Source organism: Microtus ochrogaster, chromosome 1, assembly GCF_000317375.1.
Source record: "Microtus ochrogaster isolate Prairie Vole_2 chromosome 1, MicOch1.0, whole genome shotgun sequence".
Taxonomy (NCBI): domain Eukaryota; kingdom Metazoa; phylum Chordata; class Mammalia; order Rodentia; family Cricetidae; genus Microtus; species Microtus ochrogaster.
Window position 1 is genome coordinate 7988782 of NC_022009.1, and position 16828 is coordinate 8005609.

Sequence of the window (16828 nt, forward strand, 5' to 3'; positions counted from 1 at the left end):
ACGCACACACACACGCACACATGCGCACACACACACGCACACATGCGCACACACACATGCACACACGCACACATGCGCACACACACACGCACACATGCGCACACACGCACACGCACACACACAGGCACGCACACACACACACACAGGCACGCACACACACACACACACGCACGCACACCATCCAGGTGTGTATTTGTGGAAGTGGGGCCTACAAAGGAAAGATTAGTGTGGTGATTTGAATGAGAAGGGCCCCTCATGGGCTCATATATTTCGAATGCTTGGTTTCTAGTTCGTGGGACTGTTTGGGAAGGACTAGGGGGGTGTGATTTTGTTGGAGGAAATATGTCACTGGTGGTGGACTTGGAGGCTTCAGAAGCTCTTGCCAGTCTCTCTCTCTCTCTCTCTCTCTGCTTCCTGTGGATAAGATGGTATGCTCTCAGCTACTTCCTGCCTGCATGCTGACATGCTTCCAACCAGGATGTGATGGCCTCACCCTCTGGAACGCTAAGCAAACTCCCAATTAAATGCTGTCTTTTTATCAGTTGTGTTGGTTATGCTGTTTATCAGAGCAACAGAAGATAGCTAAGACACCGAAGCTGGGTAATGTAAAGCTTATACATCTACATGGAACCAAAGTGATCGAGAACAGCCAACATATCTTAGCTACGATTCAACTAGATTCTAGATTGTTACAGATTTTGCCACTTAATTTGAGGCCATATAACCACTTTACAGCAGTAGGGATTCTTTGCTGATTTGTGTTTGCAGCTGGATCCTGTTGTGTGGTTAACAGTGCTATCTGGCAGGTTTCCAGTAGGCCCTCGTTGTTAACTGTGCTATCCTGCAGGTATTCAGTAAGCCCTTATTAAGTGTGCTATCCTGCAGGTATATAGTAGGTCCATGTTGCTATGTTTCTCTTCATCAACTCTGACAAAGGACCAGAAGGGAAAACAATGCCATTTGGGGGGAAACCTGCAGTGTTGACACTGGAGGTAGTATGACAAAGGTCTGATTTCATTTTCTGAAGTATGAGAAACATGTTTAGCTGAATGCACAATGATGGACCTGGCTACAACCTGGGTTTGTGCCCATTAGACTGTGGAGCAGCAGGAGCAGCAGGGCAAGGACATTAGGATTTGGGAAAATGCCTTAAGAAGCAGATGTCTCTGAGGCCCTGGTTGATAATTCAGATGTCCTGTCTCCTACTTCTGTACCAAGGATGCTGTGGCTTGAAGCCACAGCGTCACTCAACCTAGATTCCAGCTCAGTACCAGGTCCCAGGCATGAAGTGATTTGAAAGTCTGTGAAGCCGTGTGCCAGTCTTACCCCAGCCAGGTGCTTTCGACTCTGTCTCAGGGTCTTCCTCATGGACTTGTCGTCCTGCCTTGTCAGATCCCCAGCATCTCGAATGCTGTCAAAATACGGATGCTGCAACAGCTGTTCGCATGTCAGCCTCTCAGCAGGGTCCATGTGGAGGCAGCCCTGGAAGAGAGAGTCCCTTTTTAGTCCTCTGATGTCGCAATGACTTTTATTTTCTGTTTTAAATGACTGAGCACATTCATTATTTTTAATCTTTACCACTTTTAAATTTTTTCCTAGATGTTTAAACTTTATGTGCCTGAATATTTTGCCTGCATGTCTGGATGCACAGTACGTGCGCCCGGTGCTCACAGAGGTCAGAAGAAGGCATTGGATCTCTGGAACTGGAGTTACACATGGTGCTGAGTCATTTGGGTGCTGGGAACCAAACCCAAGTCTGTAGGAGGAGGCCACTTGTTTCTTCCTGGCTGCTCAGTCTCGAAATAACCACACAGAAACTATAGTAATTAAGTAACTGCTTGGCCTATTAGCTCTAGCTTCTTATTGGCTAGCTCTTACACCTTAATTTAGCCCATTTCTATTCATCTGTGTACTGCCACGTGGCTGTGGTTTACAGGCTAAGTCCCGTCCAGAGTCAGACTTCCCACACCACACATCCTCCATAAGGACAGGTGCTCTTAACTGCTGAGCCTCTCCAGCACTGATTTTCATCATTTTAATTGATACATAAGTTATACAAATGTATTGGATGCTGTGTGATAATTAGATGCATGCTTACAAATGAATAATGATAATTAGCTTCCCATTTCCTTAAACAGTTACCATTTCTCTGTTGGGAGCCTTAACTCTTCTCTGTTTCCTCATCAAATATGCAACAAATTATGCTACAGTCGCCCTGCTGTGCTGCCCCACATAGAACATACCCCTGACTGCATGCTGGCATCGTTTGTCCAGCATCGGCATCTCTTCCTTCCTACCCTTCCTCACCTCCGGTGACCACTAGTTCACTCTCCACTTGCCCCAAGTCAGTCTTTTTTAGCCTGAGCATAAGTGAGAAATGAGTTTTCTGTGAAACACTGAACACTGGTCAGTTGGAAATAGAAGGGATAAATGTTGGGGGGGGGGGTCCGTCTCCTCCTCACGTTTTGAGGGCATTCAGTGCCCTGCCACAGGGGAGTACACGATTTTGGAGCTCAGCTCAGTGACTGATGGGAATGGTTTGTTCAGCTATTTTGTACTTTTATTCTAGAATTAGGTTCATACATGGTAGAAATAAAGTTCCTAGTGTCATCAATCTCCACCACTCTGGTTTTCCCATTCCCCTTTCTGGAACCCACCAGCCTTTTTGCTCAGTCTAGAACAGTCTGTGCATTATAGGCATGAACACAAGGAAAGACACAGTCCTTCACCTTAACATTCTTCTTAACTCCTTCTTCGCCCTCACACAGACCATGGGGCTCATAATCAGATAGCACTCACAGCTATACACCCCCCAAAAGACACAGTCCTTCATCTTAACATCCTTCTTAACTCCTTCTTCACCCTCACACAGACCATGGGGCTCATAATCAGATAGCACTCACAACTATACACCCCCCAAAACTGACTCAATTTTGTGTGTGTCCTTTGACAACTTCATGTAAGTATACAGCATCTGTTAACTTTGACCACTTTTGGAAATATCGGGAATTGGCTATATATTGCAAATTGCTGCTGTGCCACATTTTACATAAGCAATAGTTCTAAAAATATATGTGTGAACCAACTTTAAAATGTATACAGGAGTTGACTATTTAATAAGATTTATTTAATTGTATTTTATATGTATGAATGCCTGCCTGCATGTATGTCTGTGCACCACATGTGTGTGGTGCCCACAGAAGCCAGAAAAGGACATCAGAATCCCTGGAACTGGAACGTTTTTAATGATTTTGTTTTGCCTGAATGTATGTCTGTGTGAGGGTGTCAGATCGCCTGGAACTGGAGTTACAGACAGTTGAGAACCACCATGTGGGTGCTGGGAATTGAACTCAGGTCCTCAGGAAGATCAGGTCATGCTCTTAACCACTGGGCCATCTCTCCGGCCCAAAATTGGATGTATTTCAAAGAGGATTTTAAAGAAACATTTTTATCAGAACCACTGGAACAATTGTGAGCTGCTGTGGGTGCTAGGAGTTGAACCCGGGTCCTCTGGAACAGTAGCCAAGTACTCTTAACCTCTTAGCATCTCTTCATCCTGGGAGTGGGTTATTTTTAAGGATCCTACAGCTATGAATTTTTTTTGAAAGAATGAATCATTTTGCAAATCACCCCTCCCAAAATTTCCATTTTATGTAAACTTAAAATTCCAGCAGAATGTTATTTCTTTAAAGTGAGAAGCTTATATTTTCATTATCATAAAATGAGACCCATTTTTAAAACTGATGTTTTTCTTTCTTTAAGAAAAATATTTTTAATGATTTATTTATCCTCATTTTATGTGTATTGATGGTTTTCCTAATGTGTGTCTGTGTGAGGGTGTCAAATCCTCTGGAAATGGAGTTACAGACGGTTGTGAGCGGCCATGTGGGTGTAAGAATTGAACCTGGGTCCTCTGGAAGAGCAGCCAATGTGTTTTAACCACTGAGCCATCTCTCCAGCCCAAAATTGATGTTTTTCAAAGGAGAAGGATTTTAAAGAACATTTCATCAGCTGACAATTCTGACAACTGTGTGCTTCTTGGTCTGGTGAAAACCATGACTTTACCTTTAAGAAGCTCAGGGCAGGGTAGGAGATGTTTGGAAATTTCAATTCAAGGGTTTCCTGTCAAAAAGAAAAAGGGACTTTTAATTGACAGAATGCATTTTGATTAAAGTTACCTCCCACTAAATGTCTTCCTGGCATCTTCCTTGCCTCCTCCATCCTTCTCCACTCTGCCTCCTGCCAGGAATAACCTCCGTGTGACTGTCCATAACCCCTTTCTCCCTTCACCTCTCAGAATACTTCTCCAATTTTGTTTCCTAATCTCTCACTTCCTGAAGGAGGTAGCATTGTAAGTAAACACCAGTGGACGAGAATGAGAACAAACAGCAGCCACAATGCACATGCCAAGTTATTAGTTTTGGGGTTTTTGTTTGTTTTTTTGTTTTGTTTTGTTTTGTTTTGGTTGTTTGTTTTTGCTGTTGTTGCTTTGATTTTGGGTTTTGCCTTGTTGTGTATAAAATGTCTTTCCTGACAATAATTTTTGGCCCTTAAATTATCAAAGTGGGGGCACTTATTGCATTTATTGACATTTCTATAAAGGAAACTTCAAAATACATTTTATCCCTACCCAGATGAGCTCATGCTTATTGGATTTCTGGAATAAACACGGTGGTCACCTCCCACAAGTGCCTGCTGTTTCTCTGATCAGCCCGCGGTTTAGAGTCTCCCCAACAGGCTCTCATCTCCCTCTCCCCAATCGCTAGGCCGTAGCTGGGCTGAGAGTGATACCCGAGAGAGAGAACTGCTGTGAATAGGTGAGGAGCTGTCCACTGAAACTGACCCCAATTGACGCTAATAGACGATGGAAGCGCTACAGCAGTGACCGCAGTGCATTGTGGGTGAATATGGTAGTGTGAGCTGGGGGCAGGCGCGATTGGCCAGGCCCATCTAATGCATGGGGCTGGGCTGTAGTTCAGAGCTTCTGGGCAGCGTGATTTTAAACTGGGAGCCTCAACACAAATTCTCAACTGCACACATGCTAATGACCACAAAAGGAAGTGCCTCCATTTAACAAGGTGGGGGTGGTGGTGGTGGTGGTAATGTACCCTTGTCTTAGTCGTTGACAGTGTAGCTTTGAACCCCGCAATAATCGCACTTCCTGTGCATTTATCTAATGTAGGCAATGCTGCAGTCCCACACTGCAAATGTCAGCCCTCCTATCTCAGGAACAATGCCTAGAGTGACCTGCATTGACTGGAATACACCAGGTCCCTCCAGCCTGCTGAACCAGTTCCCCAGCCCCAGCAGGCAGCAGGCCTGGCTAGGCAGGGTTCCCGAGCCGGAGAGGGAGAGAGCACAGATGTTCAACCAGCACAGCCCAGTGCTGCTGCTTCCTGTGTTTCTGTCAACAGGAAATCCCTTGCAGGACGACCCCTGGGAATCTAGAGTGGCGCTTCTCATTTATAGAGCCGGGGCTATTTCTGAGACTTCACCAGCAGACAATTAGCCAGGAAATTGCTAAGGGATATTTGGTGCGGAACTGGGGATGTCCAGGTCACAAGGGAGCCAGTGGGTCGCTTCCCATAAGCCAGGTGCTGAGCTTGCCTCTCCAATGGGACCAGCGTGACCCACTTTCCCCGGTGCTGGTAATGCCCTGGGAAAATGGATGCTTTGCTAGTGGACAAAGACAGAAAGTAACTGCAAGGAACCAAACGAACTTCCATCTGGAACCAAAGTGTTAGTTTCCAGCTAAACGCAGCTTTTTCAGACAGTAGGAACCCGACTCACAAACTGAAGTTTTATTATTATTCTTTTCTTTGCTGTGTTAGGAACTAACCAGGCTCTGCTGGGAAAGCACTGACCACTGAGCTACACCCACCCCAAGTCATGAAATACTTTTATACTGTAACACAGAAGACATTTCAAAAATGAAAACAAAATGGGGGGGGGGGGGTAAAAATAGTACCCAAAAATCTTACTACAAAGTTATACCCTCTGGAAACTGGATATGGTAGTACACACACTTAATCCCAGTTCTTGAGAGATGAAGGCAAAAGAATCAGGAGTTTAAGGCCAGTCTGGGCTATCTCAAAAATAAACAGAAAAAGCCAGGTGCTGGTAGCACACACCTTTAATCCTAGCCCTCGGGAGGCAGAGGTAGGCGGATCTCTGTGAGTTCGAGGCTAGCCTGGTCTACAGGGTAAGTTCCAGTATAGGCTCCAGACCTACAGAGAAACCCTGTCTCAAAAACAAAACAAAACAAACAAACAAATAATAAAAATAAACAGAAAAGAAAAACAAAAAGAGAAAGACATCCTTTCTTAACTATTTAAGAAATGTAAAGAGGTTCACATACATAATCTGGTGTGGCATATGCCTGTAATCTCAGCCCTCAGGATCATGAGCTGGGGAATCAAAAATTCAAACCCCGGGCTGAGCTGTTAAGAGTATTGGCTGCTTTTCCAGATGACTGAGGTTTAATTCTCAGCACACACATGGTGGCTTAGGGCCATCTGTAATTCCAGCTACCTCTTATGCCCTGATGTCATGGGCATCAGGCATAGACATATATGCAGACAAGAACACCCATATTCATAAATAAAGAATTGACATTTTTTTACAAGTTCAAAGCTAGCCTGAGCTATAAACTAAGACCTTCTCTGAAAGGAAAAATAAAGCAAAAATTTCCGTGAATTCCCAGAGATTGCCATATGTTTTATATTTTTATGTGCATTTAATAAAAGTATGTTATTAAATATTTATTTAAATTATTTTAAATTACACTGTTCAATAACCACTTTATTCACTCAACAACCTGCTGTAGGCTTTTCCAGATGAATAAACACAGAGCTAATTATGTTTACTGGCCCCATAACAGCTATTGCACAGACAACTGTAACTTTGCCTCCTACTAAAGTACTCAAGGCAGTGATGTCAATGCCACACCTCCATACCCTTGTCTAAAGGTTTCATTGGGATGAGTTGGGGATATAAGCATTTAGATTGTCTTAAAGGAGTGTTTCCCCCACATTAACCATGCTGCAGCAGAGTTGGGTTATTATGGTTTTGCTCCCATGTTCTGGGAAGTAAGTACACTGTAGAAAAGGGAATTTAGACAATGCTGGGGAAAAGTAGCTGCTTTCACTGGATGAGTCAATTCTTAGGTTTGCTTAAAAGTTGATCCATGTAGAGCTGATGACCGTGATGGAGGGCTACAACCCGGCAGTCAGTGAAGCTTTCCTGTCCCACAGGCTGGGCTAACCTCTGCTCCCAGGGCCTTCTAAGACTTCCCCACCAGCTTGCTCCAATTTTCTCTGTCACTCTTAGACAAAAATTTCAATGCAGACAGAGCCACAGGCCCCAGAAAAATGACTACCAAAACCTAGCTAGCCCCATCTAAGGAGCCGCCTCCAAAATGAATTACTCACCATGTCTTCAGGGTCTGGAATTTTCACCCCACTGAAGTACTGATTCATGCTAAATACTTGCTGGTGCCTGGGAATGAGATCCCCTTTGGACAAGAAGAGACTGAAATAAGTGTGACCGTTCAGGAAACATGGTGCTGCGCCTCCCTCCCCCACCCACCTCCCATGCCCCTCCGCGGCAGGCAGTGTGGACCTGTGTCTCCAGCTGCTAAGGTTGCAGCTTTCTTTTCCAGGCAGGAGAAGCATCCAGGCAGTGCAGCCTACACTGACTGCTACAGGGACAGTGTGTCAGGAGCAGAAACGGCAGGCTGCAAGGCTCTTGCCCCCCTGAGCTTACAATGTAACCAGCCGGGTTAATGGAAGTTCTGCTTTCTGTAAGGAACCCACTTCCGAATTGAAACCACCTCGTCCTGTTTCACCAGGTGGCCTTCTATTGGAAACTCGATGTCATCTACTGTTTAGAAGCATTTACGGCGTGAGACACCGAAGTAGAGCTCTAGATTCCTGTTAAATGACCCTCATTCTGTAGCCATGGCCGCCGAATGGGCTGGCAGTGTCTTCATATAAAGTCCTAGGGATCTAACTGTGAAAGACTTCTGTTGAGGAAATAGAATGAGGGGCTTCCCGGGGGTGGGCACAAATGACCACAAAGGCCTCCAAAGCCTGTGGTGCTGTCACCCAGCTGACCCCAGCTCTTAGCTAACTAGAGCTCAGCCAGTCTAGGGTTAAGGTTTACAATTTTACCTGTCTTCGCTCTACTGTAGACAAGCAAGCAAAAATATAGCCTCTAGGATGGTGACTCATATGTCTGAAAATGCTGTAATGAAGCCCCTTAGCTTACATACTAGCTTTAAAAATTAATTTCATGTATGTGCATAGAGGAGACACATATCCTGGGTCCTTACAGCCTTTCCCCACTAAGGCTGAGTAACTTGAGGAGAGTGTCCAAAAGCCACTGGGGAAAATGGTCAAGGAAGTCCCTGCCTGAGCTTTAAGGAGGCTGCTGCTTTGAAAATAGGAACCACAGCCTCACTCGCAGGCAGCTTTCAGTATCTGGGAAGACAAAGTTCCCTGGTGATTGTTGATACTATAAGAGTTTATGGAGAAATTCTGCTTTAAATTGGGCTCCGTAGCAGAGTAAAATCTAACCCCCTGGATTTTGGAAAGAATAGTCATTGTTTATAGATCTCTTCACTGTCCTTCCTTTTCTTCTTCTGTCCTTATCATTCACCTTAGTGCTAGAGGAAAAGCAAGACAAAATTAAAATATAACTAAAAATGGTGTGAGAAAAACCAGTCTTTCTTCTTGGCGCTTAGAAGGCTAAGGCGCTTCCTCTGCTACAGAGTCTGAATAATCCAAAACTTGCCAGGCCGGCTGCAGTCAAGGACACCTGAATGAATCACCACATCCTCGTTCAGGCTTGGCATCCCTAATAAAAAAATCTGAAGCTGGGCACCGACACGACACAACAAGTAGAAAATTCCACACTCAACATCAGGTGACGGGTCACAGGCAAACCACAGGCACACTAACGAGATTACGTGAAATGACTTTCAGGATATGTGGGTAAAGCGTAAACGAAACATAATGAATTTTCTGTTTAGGCTTGGGCCCCATCTCTAAGATACGCCATCCAAATCTCCAAAGTCATCAACACTTCTAGTCCCAAGCACTCTGGATGATATTCGGCCTGGAAATGAAATCGGCCACGAAAGTGGCTGTGACCATCAAGTCCTTATAGTGTTTGCATTGCCAAGACGAGGCTTTTAGAGGTTAGCTGGATTCTACGTACGCTCAAGACAGAAGTCCTGATCTTCTGGACAATTAGTGAATTCTCAGTAAGAAGCAGTCATTATCATTATCCAAATAAACTGTAGGCACTTTTCGTGGCGCCGTTTCTGTGAGGCTCCGAAGTTCCCTGGTGTCTGGTAAGCTGGGAATGTGGCGCTGTCGCGGGGAAAGCTAGCCAGTTCTCTAAAAGTCAGGGCAGAAATAACACTTACCCAGGGTTTTCCTTATCAGGTAGAGCTGATCCACATCAGATTTTCCCGGCCACAGAGGCACACCGGACAGCAGCTCAGCAAAGACGCAGCCAATCGCCCAGACATCGACTGGGGGGCCATACTGTGTGTCCCCCACCAGCAGCTCAGGCGAGCGGTACCACCTGGTGGCCACGTAGTCTGTGTAGTAGTCACCTGGTCCAGCTGGTGAGCGAAGGAAGGTGGAAACAGACTAGTGGAAGTCCAGAATCCAAACTGAGCGGGGGAACTTGACCTCAGAAGCTTATAGCTGTTCAGATCACTGCTCTCAGTGCTGGCTGCTAGTTGCCATCACTTGGCCCTAGGAATTTTTAAGTTACTGATGCTTTGGCCTCATTCCAATCAGACTATCAGAATACTTGGAGAGGGCCCAAGGTTACTGTCAAGTTGGGAGCTAGGCCCTAGCCCCTCGCATCTATCCCAGCCCCAGGCCTGGTCTGGACTACAAATCCCAGCAGCCTAGGGAGGGGTCAGGACCACTCCCCAGGGTATTTAAATGAGCCCCCAAAAGAGGAACACATGGTCTCCCATTTCCTTCCTACCGGTACTTGCGTACTTGCGTTAGAGTGGTTCCCCATGGGGCCACCCGAGAGCACAGAACTCCCATTAAACCTGGATATTTCTTAATTTGGCTTGTTTTGATTCGGCTTGATTGGGAATTTTGTGTCGGTAAGGAGCGTGCGTTAGGAAATATTCCTAACTTCTACCAGTACAGTTTTTAAAGTTCCTTGGGTGTTAATCAGGCAGCCAAGATTAAAAACCACCCGTCTAAAGCATTACTTATGGGGAGTGTTAGTTCAGGGGGGAAGCGAGGTGAGGGTAGAAATCAGGAGGTTGGCATGCCTTATAATATATAATAACTCCTGTGGTACAGTTTACACGTAGCCCATGCATCTAAACCATTGCGGGTCTATGCATTTTTCAAGTTATATCCCCTTCCAAAATTCTGCAAGAATTGTAATTTATAGCAAGATTATTTCCTAGGCAGAACACAAGAACGGGCCTTCTGTAGTATCTAGACCAGCTCTCATAGCAAAATGTTTCTTTTACCCCAGAGAAAGTGATACTCACTGAGAAGCCGTGCAAACCCAAAATCACAGAGCTTAATGACTGAGTGTTTCGTGATGAGAATGTTTTCCGGCTTCACGTCTCTGTGTATGCACTGGTAAGAAGAAAGCAAGGCAGGAATGTTATGAAGGAGCCACCATAACATCTACCGTGTGAGCAAAGGGCAGGGATATTTAGCACATGATGGCTACGTCACTTTAATCTTTCACTAGCCCGTTGAATATGGAAACAACAGACTAGAGCTAGTACCATCCCTATAGACAGAATCATTTTAAATTCCTGAAGGACCCCAAAGACCTAGAAGTGTTGACAGGACAAAGGAAAGGAGAGGGCTAGCCTCAGCTAATCAAGACATGTGAGACAACTGGTTACATTTGGATTTCAGATAAATGACTTTTTTTTTTCAGCGCTGGGGATCAATCCAGGACCTTATCCATGCACTGCACTCCACCAGTGACTTCATATCGCATACAATCTGTATTAGAAAGGGGAACTTTGTGTTTAACTAGGAGTCACACTTAACCTGCCGGCTGCAGGTGAAGGAGAAAGGACCGAAGGCTCCGAGGCCCACAGCCTGTAGCAGGAGCTACAGAGTGGTGCATAAGCAGGGTTCACCAAAACGCGGCCTGCTCGGTAAACAGGACAAGCCCTGGGCCTGCTGAGATAAGCAGGGAAGATTGGGCGGGAAGCCGTGCTTGCCAAGAGATCTCCCTTGCAGCTCTGACATTTGTCCTGACAAGATAAACATGCGCAGGCTGCAGCCTCACCCTCTGGGGTGAGTCGCTAGGTGTCAGCTCTGTCCCACCGCTCGGCCAAGGTTCTGCCCGTGCAGGCGGCTCCTGCACTGTGCAACCTCATCACCTGGTATCTAATCGCGTTCTTTAACAGGGTGAAGCTATGCAGGCCTTTCTTATTAAACGACAATTTCTTTGAAAAAAAAAATAATCTAATAAACCTCTTAAGTCAACAACTTTTAACCAACGATTCCATTTAGAAATTAAGTTGGGACAAAATATTCCAAGGGTTTTCCTCTCTGCTGGGAAATGTCGATCTTTCCGCCGCCCAAGAGACTGCTGGCCTACTGCCTGAAACCCTTGGGGTTACCCTTGACTTTCTAGAATCTGGAAAGAGGACAGAGTTTCCTCGTGGGCCCAGCAGTTCCCACTCCAAAGGATGGTGGGGGCTGAGAGAGCAGCATCGGGCCTTTCCCACCAGCATTTTCATTCTGCAAAGGCTGGGGTAGGGTTAAGCTCCGCTATCTGCTTCTCAGTAACCGCTGGCTCCGGGGTCCGAAGTCCTTCAGCCATTTTACGTGTTGCTATAAATAGGCCCTTCCCTGAATGCCACGATGACATATGGGCAGAGGGACTCAGAAGTAAGAATGTGCTCTCGCTCTGTTTGGGAATTCCTTACAAGCTTCTGCACCCTCCCCCCACTCGGCACCCTCCCCAACTTAGCATCCCCCGCCCCCAGAGCATGGACGGAGTCTGGGGCTCTCCAGAGAGCTGTGGTATGCTACGTGTCTTCACGTCCACAGCTCTTCCATCTTCCCCACCAGGGCTGGAGAGCTAACTTTCTCATTCTCCCTCCTTCCTGCCCCCTTCCCTCTGTGCCTCCCCTACTCTCCTTCCTGCCACCCCCATGCTGAAATTGGCTTGCTGGGAAAATGCTAACCACCAATGACAAGGACGGGGACTGTGGACTGTCCATGTCTTCTGCTGTAAAACGGTGCTTTTTTTTTTCTCCCGGTGTTAGGAGTCAAACCCAAGACCTCATGCACACTAGGCAAGAGGTCTTCCATGGAGTTCCACCCCAGCTCTGACCAAGATTCTAGGCTTCAACTAATGAAAGCAAAATAAAAGCTGTTCTCTTATTTTCTTCTTGGAAAGCAACTTCAGAAGAAATTCACTTGGGCAGACTCTTAGAGATCTAACTCCTCAGGCTCGGGTGACCTGGGAGTTGAGCTAATGGTTGCAGTTCAATGGTACTCATGGCTAGGATGAAATTCTAAAATTACTATCTGGGAATTTTGCATTTAGCGGTTGGAATCTATTTTTTTTTCTTTTTCCTTTTTGTTGTATTGATTCATGGGTAAGTCCATTGATGGCCATGCTGGGGGTCAAACCCAAGGCTTCACCCATTCTGAGCAAGTACACAACTGTGTTCCAACCCAGGAAGCTGGCATCCATGGCCAGAAGCAGGCGGCTGTAGCATGATTAATAAAAACTCAGAATATTTATTAAAATACAAATGAAATGCCACTACAGGTGGCACTGTGTGGGGCGGGAGAGCGCAGCAGGTTTTTCAGCATCTATGAAGCCATGTCACCTGGGCTGCCTCCCACTGTGACTCTCTCCAGCCCAGCTGTGGCAAGGAGAACCAGAGGCAGCTTTAGCATTTTTATCTCACCAAAGCAGACACTAACACTTGTACCTTGGGCTTGGGACTCCACCCATGGAGCTGCAGCTGACCAGGCATGAAGGCTCTGGGGTTGCCCCTCCGGATTTCAAAGCCTTTTGAGGAAACCAAGCCATCACAGGCTAAGTAAGTAGGGGCTTTCAGCTTCACATTTTTTTTTTTTTTTGGTTTTTTCGAGACAGGGTTTCTCTGTGGCTTTGGAGCCTGTCCTGGAACTAGCTCTGTAGACCAGGCTGGTCTCGAACTCACAGAGATCCACCTGCCTCTGCCTCCCGAGTGCTGGGATTAAAGGTGTGCGCCACCATCGCCCGGCTCAGCTTCACATTTTAAAAGTTAAAAAAAAAATGGGACTAGTTTCTTTAGAAATAATTTATTTAACTTTATTTTATATGCGTTGGTGGGAAGGTGTCAGAGCCCCTGGTACTGGAGCTACCGACAGTTGTGAGCTACAGTGTGGGTGCTGGGAATTGAACCCAGGTCCTGTGGGAGAGCAGCCAGTCCTCTTAATCGCTGAGCCATCTCTCTAGCCCCTGAGTAGTTTTTCAAATGTCTGAGTCATAAGAGCTGCATACAAAGGGATAGTTAAGCCGGGGATTTCAGCCTGTTATGCCGGCCAGGTTTATGAAAAATTATACCCACCAAGGTGTGACAGGAACTTTGAACAAGGCTCAGCCGTGGCTTAGGGAAAGCTGCCTGAGTTTTCAAAGGCGAGCAGGAGACTTACGTTGTGCTTATGACAGAAATTTACAGCCTGCAGTGTCTGCCAAGTTATGTTCTTCATGAGATGCTCTGGTACCCTAATAAAAAACAAAACACAGCACAAACACATTCTTCATTCCCGCCGTGGAATGCAGCTCAAGAAACCCAGTCCAAACCAGGGCAGGCTTTGGTACTGAAACATCCCAGGAGACAACCCTCTTGAGACCCAAAGTGTTAACAGTGTGTGGCCAGCACACTGCTGAACGGGAGGGAAATCGAGCTAACAAACACAGATTTTTACAGGGAAGACTCATGAAAGCCCACAGGGACTTCAACGAGTATTTTTATCCTGGGACTGCCTGAAACTTGAACTCCTCCTCGGTTTCTTTCTTTGTTTTGTTTCGTTTTGTTTTTTAGGAGAGGGTTGAGGCATATTTTTTTTTTGCTATGGTGGCCCGGACTGACCTAAAACTCAGGCTCATCCTGTATAGCTTCCAAGTACTGGGATTACAGTCATGGGCCACCAGGCTCCATTTCTGTGATGTGGACCTTACTAACATAAAGTTAGTGACTAAACAGCCCGAACGACAATGCTGTGTCTTTCTCAGGGTGCTCTAGACTACAGTCCTAAAGCAAGGACGTCCCCTGTGCGCAGCATCTCCGGATGCCTACTTGCTCCGTTTGTTTCCTTTGAAGGGAGAGAAGTGAGGTTTTCCTGCGACAAGGATGAGGTTTATGTGGCATGCCGTATAACTAAAGTTCAAAATAATTAGAGCACAGATAAGCATCACGCTCCCTTCCCTTCACACACCTCTCCTTGGCAACCGCATCACCCTCACATCTTCCTGCTCCTTCCCCATCACAGCATCTAACTGGGCCACTTTCTCCATCCCTTCCTCACTGAGTCATGGCTGATTTAACCGTGGCAGCCTGGAGCCCTGACAGCCACTGTGTGTGAACGGAAAGAGGCATCTCATCAGGAAAGAAGCATGTTAAGTATGGGGCAAGGAGTGATTAGAAAGAGAATTGCTTATTTTTGGAGACCACCCCCGGACACACACACGCTGGACTTATTATTTTTATGAATTGAAAGTTAAATGTTGTTGTGGCCCTCAGCCAAAGCTGCCGTGCAGACCAGGGAGGAAATGCACGTAGCTTTAAAGGTGATCACAGAAAGTCACTTCTAGCCCCTGGGAGAGGCCACAAGGCCACTGCTGTCACAGACCAGATGTGCCGGAAATCCTTTCAGGCAAATCAAAGGATGCTTGGACAGACACAGGGACAGTGGGCCGGAAATGAGGAGGCCACCTCCAGGAAGAGACAGTTTTTCGATTTGTTTTAGGTTTGTTTTTAGGCTTGAGGTAGCCTTTCACCAAATCCTCTTCCTTGTTCTAGTGACATGCAGGCACAAACACCAGGAAAACTCACCTATCAGGAAAAACGGCCTAGAAAGATACGAATAAGAAGTGGGCTTCCAAAGCTCCTGCACCCATCTCTTGTTCAGAAAATGCGTTGTACTTATTCACTGACTGTGCAGCAGAAAGTCATAAGTGCCAAGGAACTGAGTCTCCAAAGACATTTCCCAAGATAAATAATGCAAGAGGACTTATAACATCATATCATAAATATTCTTCTAATGCTGAGCAGACTATCACACACTTCTCAGTGCTGACACTGTACAAACCACACAGTGGCCAGCTCCCTAGCTCCTCTTTCCAGGGAGGGTGGACAGGAATCCATCTACCAAGGAAGACCATAAAGGGAGCCGGCTCTCAGGCCTCCTTCCAGTGTATCTGAGCTATGCTCTTTCCTGGTTGTCGTTTGGAAACAGTGTTTCACTGTGTTGCCTGGCTGACCTGGCCTCGACCTGATCTCTGCCTCCCGAAAGCTGGGAGCCCAGCTGTACCTTGTTTTTTCCTTCTGCTTTGGGAAGCTTGTTTTACCCCAGAAACACAAATGACTCCTGTCTGCTTCCCTCTGAGGGGATACTGAGGTGGTAGTGCTGGGGAGGAATGATTAGAAACATCTAATTTAGTGGTTAAGAGCACTAGCTATTCTCCCAGAGGTCCTGAGTTCAATTCCCACCACCATCTGATCTGGTGCCCTCTTCTGGTGTGCATGAGGAGAAGAGTACACATAAAACACATAAATAAGCAAAGTTAAAAAAAAAAATCTGATTTCTCAACAAGTATACCATCTTTTCTTTTTTTTTTCAAGACAGGGTTTCTCTGTGGCTTTGGAGCCTGCCCTGGAACTAGCGCTATAGACCAGGCTGGTCTCGAACTCACAGAGATCTGCCTGCCTCTGCCTCCCGAGTGCTGGGATTAAAGGCGTGCGCCACCATCGCCCAGCCAGTATACCATCTTTTTACAGTTAGAGATAGATGTGCTGGGGAAAAATTATTAAGTAAACCCAGAAAGAGGAAGACAGGAAACTCAGGAAGTAAGGAATTCAACTGCGGAGAAATTCAGGGGGAATTGCAAGAGCAGCAAAAGGAGATCCCAGGAGGACAGCTGGACATTAGGCTTTGACACAGGGGGCTAAAGGCAGGGTGCACCAGGAAATAAGAAAGAAATGAATAGGGACGAATGGAATCAGATGTAGTGCCCTGCAGAGAAGTGTAGAGGCTATTTTAAAACTGGGGAAATTCTCAATAGGGTTAAGGCAACTTAAAGGGCAAAGAAGATATTTAGAGAAAATGCAGTAAGAAAGTTTGCATAGTGGTGCACGTTTTTAATCCCAGCACGGGGGAGGGCAGAAGCAGGCGGAGCTCTGTGGGTTCAAGGCCAGCCTGCTTTATTATAAGGTGAGTCCCAAGACAGTGAAAGCTAGATAGGGAGACTCTGTCTCAAAAAACAACAAAAATACAATATAAAACTATGATGGTATAATGGTATACTATAGACTAGTTAATATTAAATTAATAATGTAAGCATTTGGAGAATTGGTATAGGGAAGCAGGGGGGGGATAACGATTTATGAGAATTAAATCTTCATCTGTCAAAACTGGGAGCCTACAGGGCCTGAAGAGATGACTCGGGTTAAGTACACTTGCTGTTCTTGCAGAGGTTCCACGTTCAGTTTCCAGCACCCACAGGGTAGTATATAACCATGCATACACAGCTCCAGTTCCAGCACCCACAGGGTAGTATATAACCATGCATACACAGCTCCAGT

General features: G+C 46.0%; 1 protein-coding gene across 1 annotated transcript in view; it reads right to left on the reverse strand.

The window, feature by feature from the left end:
• The window catches only part of Cdkl1 (cyclin dependent kinase like 1), a 45638-nt gene that overhangs the window by 3441 nt on the left and 25369 nt on the right, over positions 1-16828 (reverse strand). The window contains exons 4-9 of the mRNA XM_013346714.2: positions 13677-13749; positions 10538-10628; positions 9431-9631; positions 7431-7513; positions 4066-4122; positions 1327-1482 (exon numbers count right to left, since the gene is read on the reverse strand). Coding sequence (XP_013202168.1) covers positions 1327-1482; positions 4066-4122; positions 7431-7513; positions 9431-9631; positions 10538-10628; positions 13677-13749 — 661 coding nt within the window. The remainder of the gene's footprint in view (positions 1-1326; positions 1483-4065; positions 4123-7430; positions 7514-9430; positions 9632-10537; positions 10629-13676; positions 13750-16828) is intronic.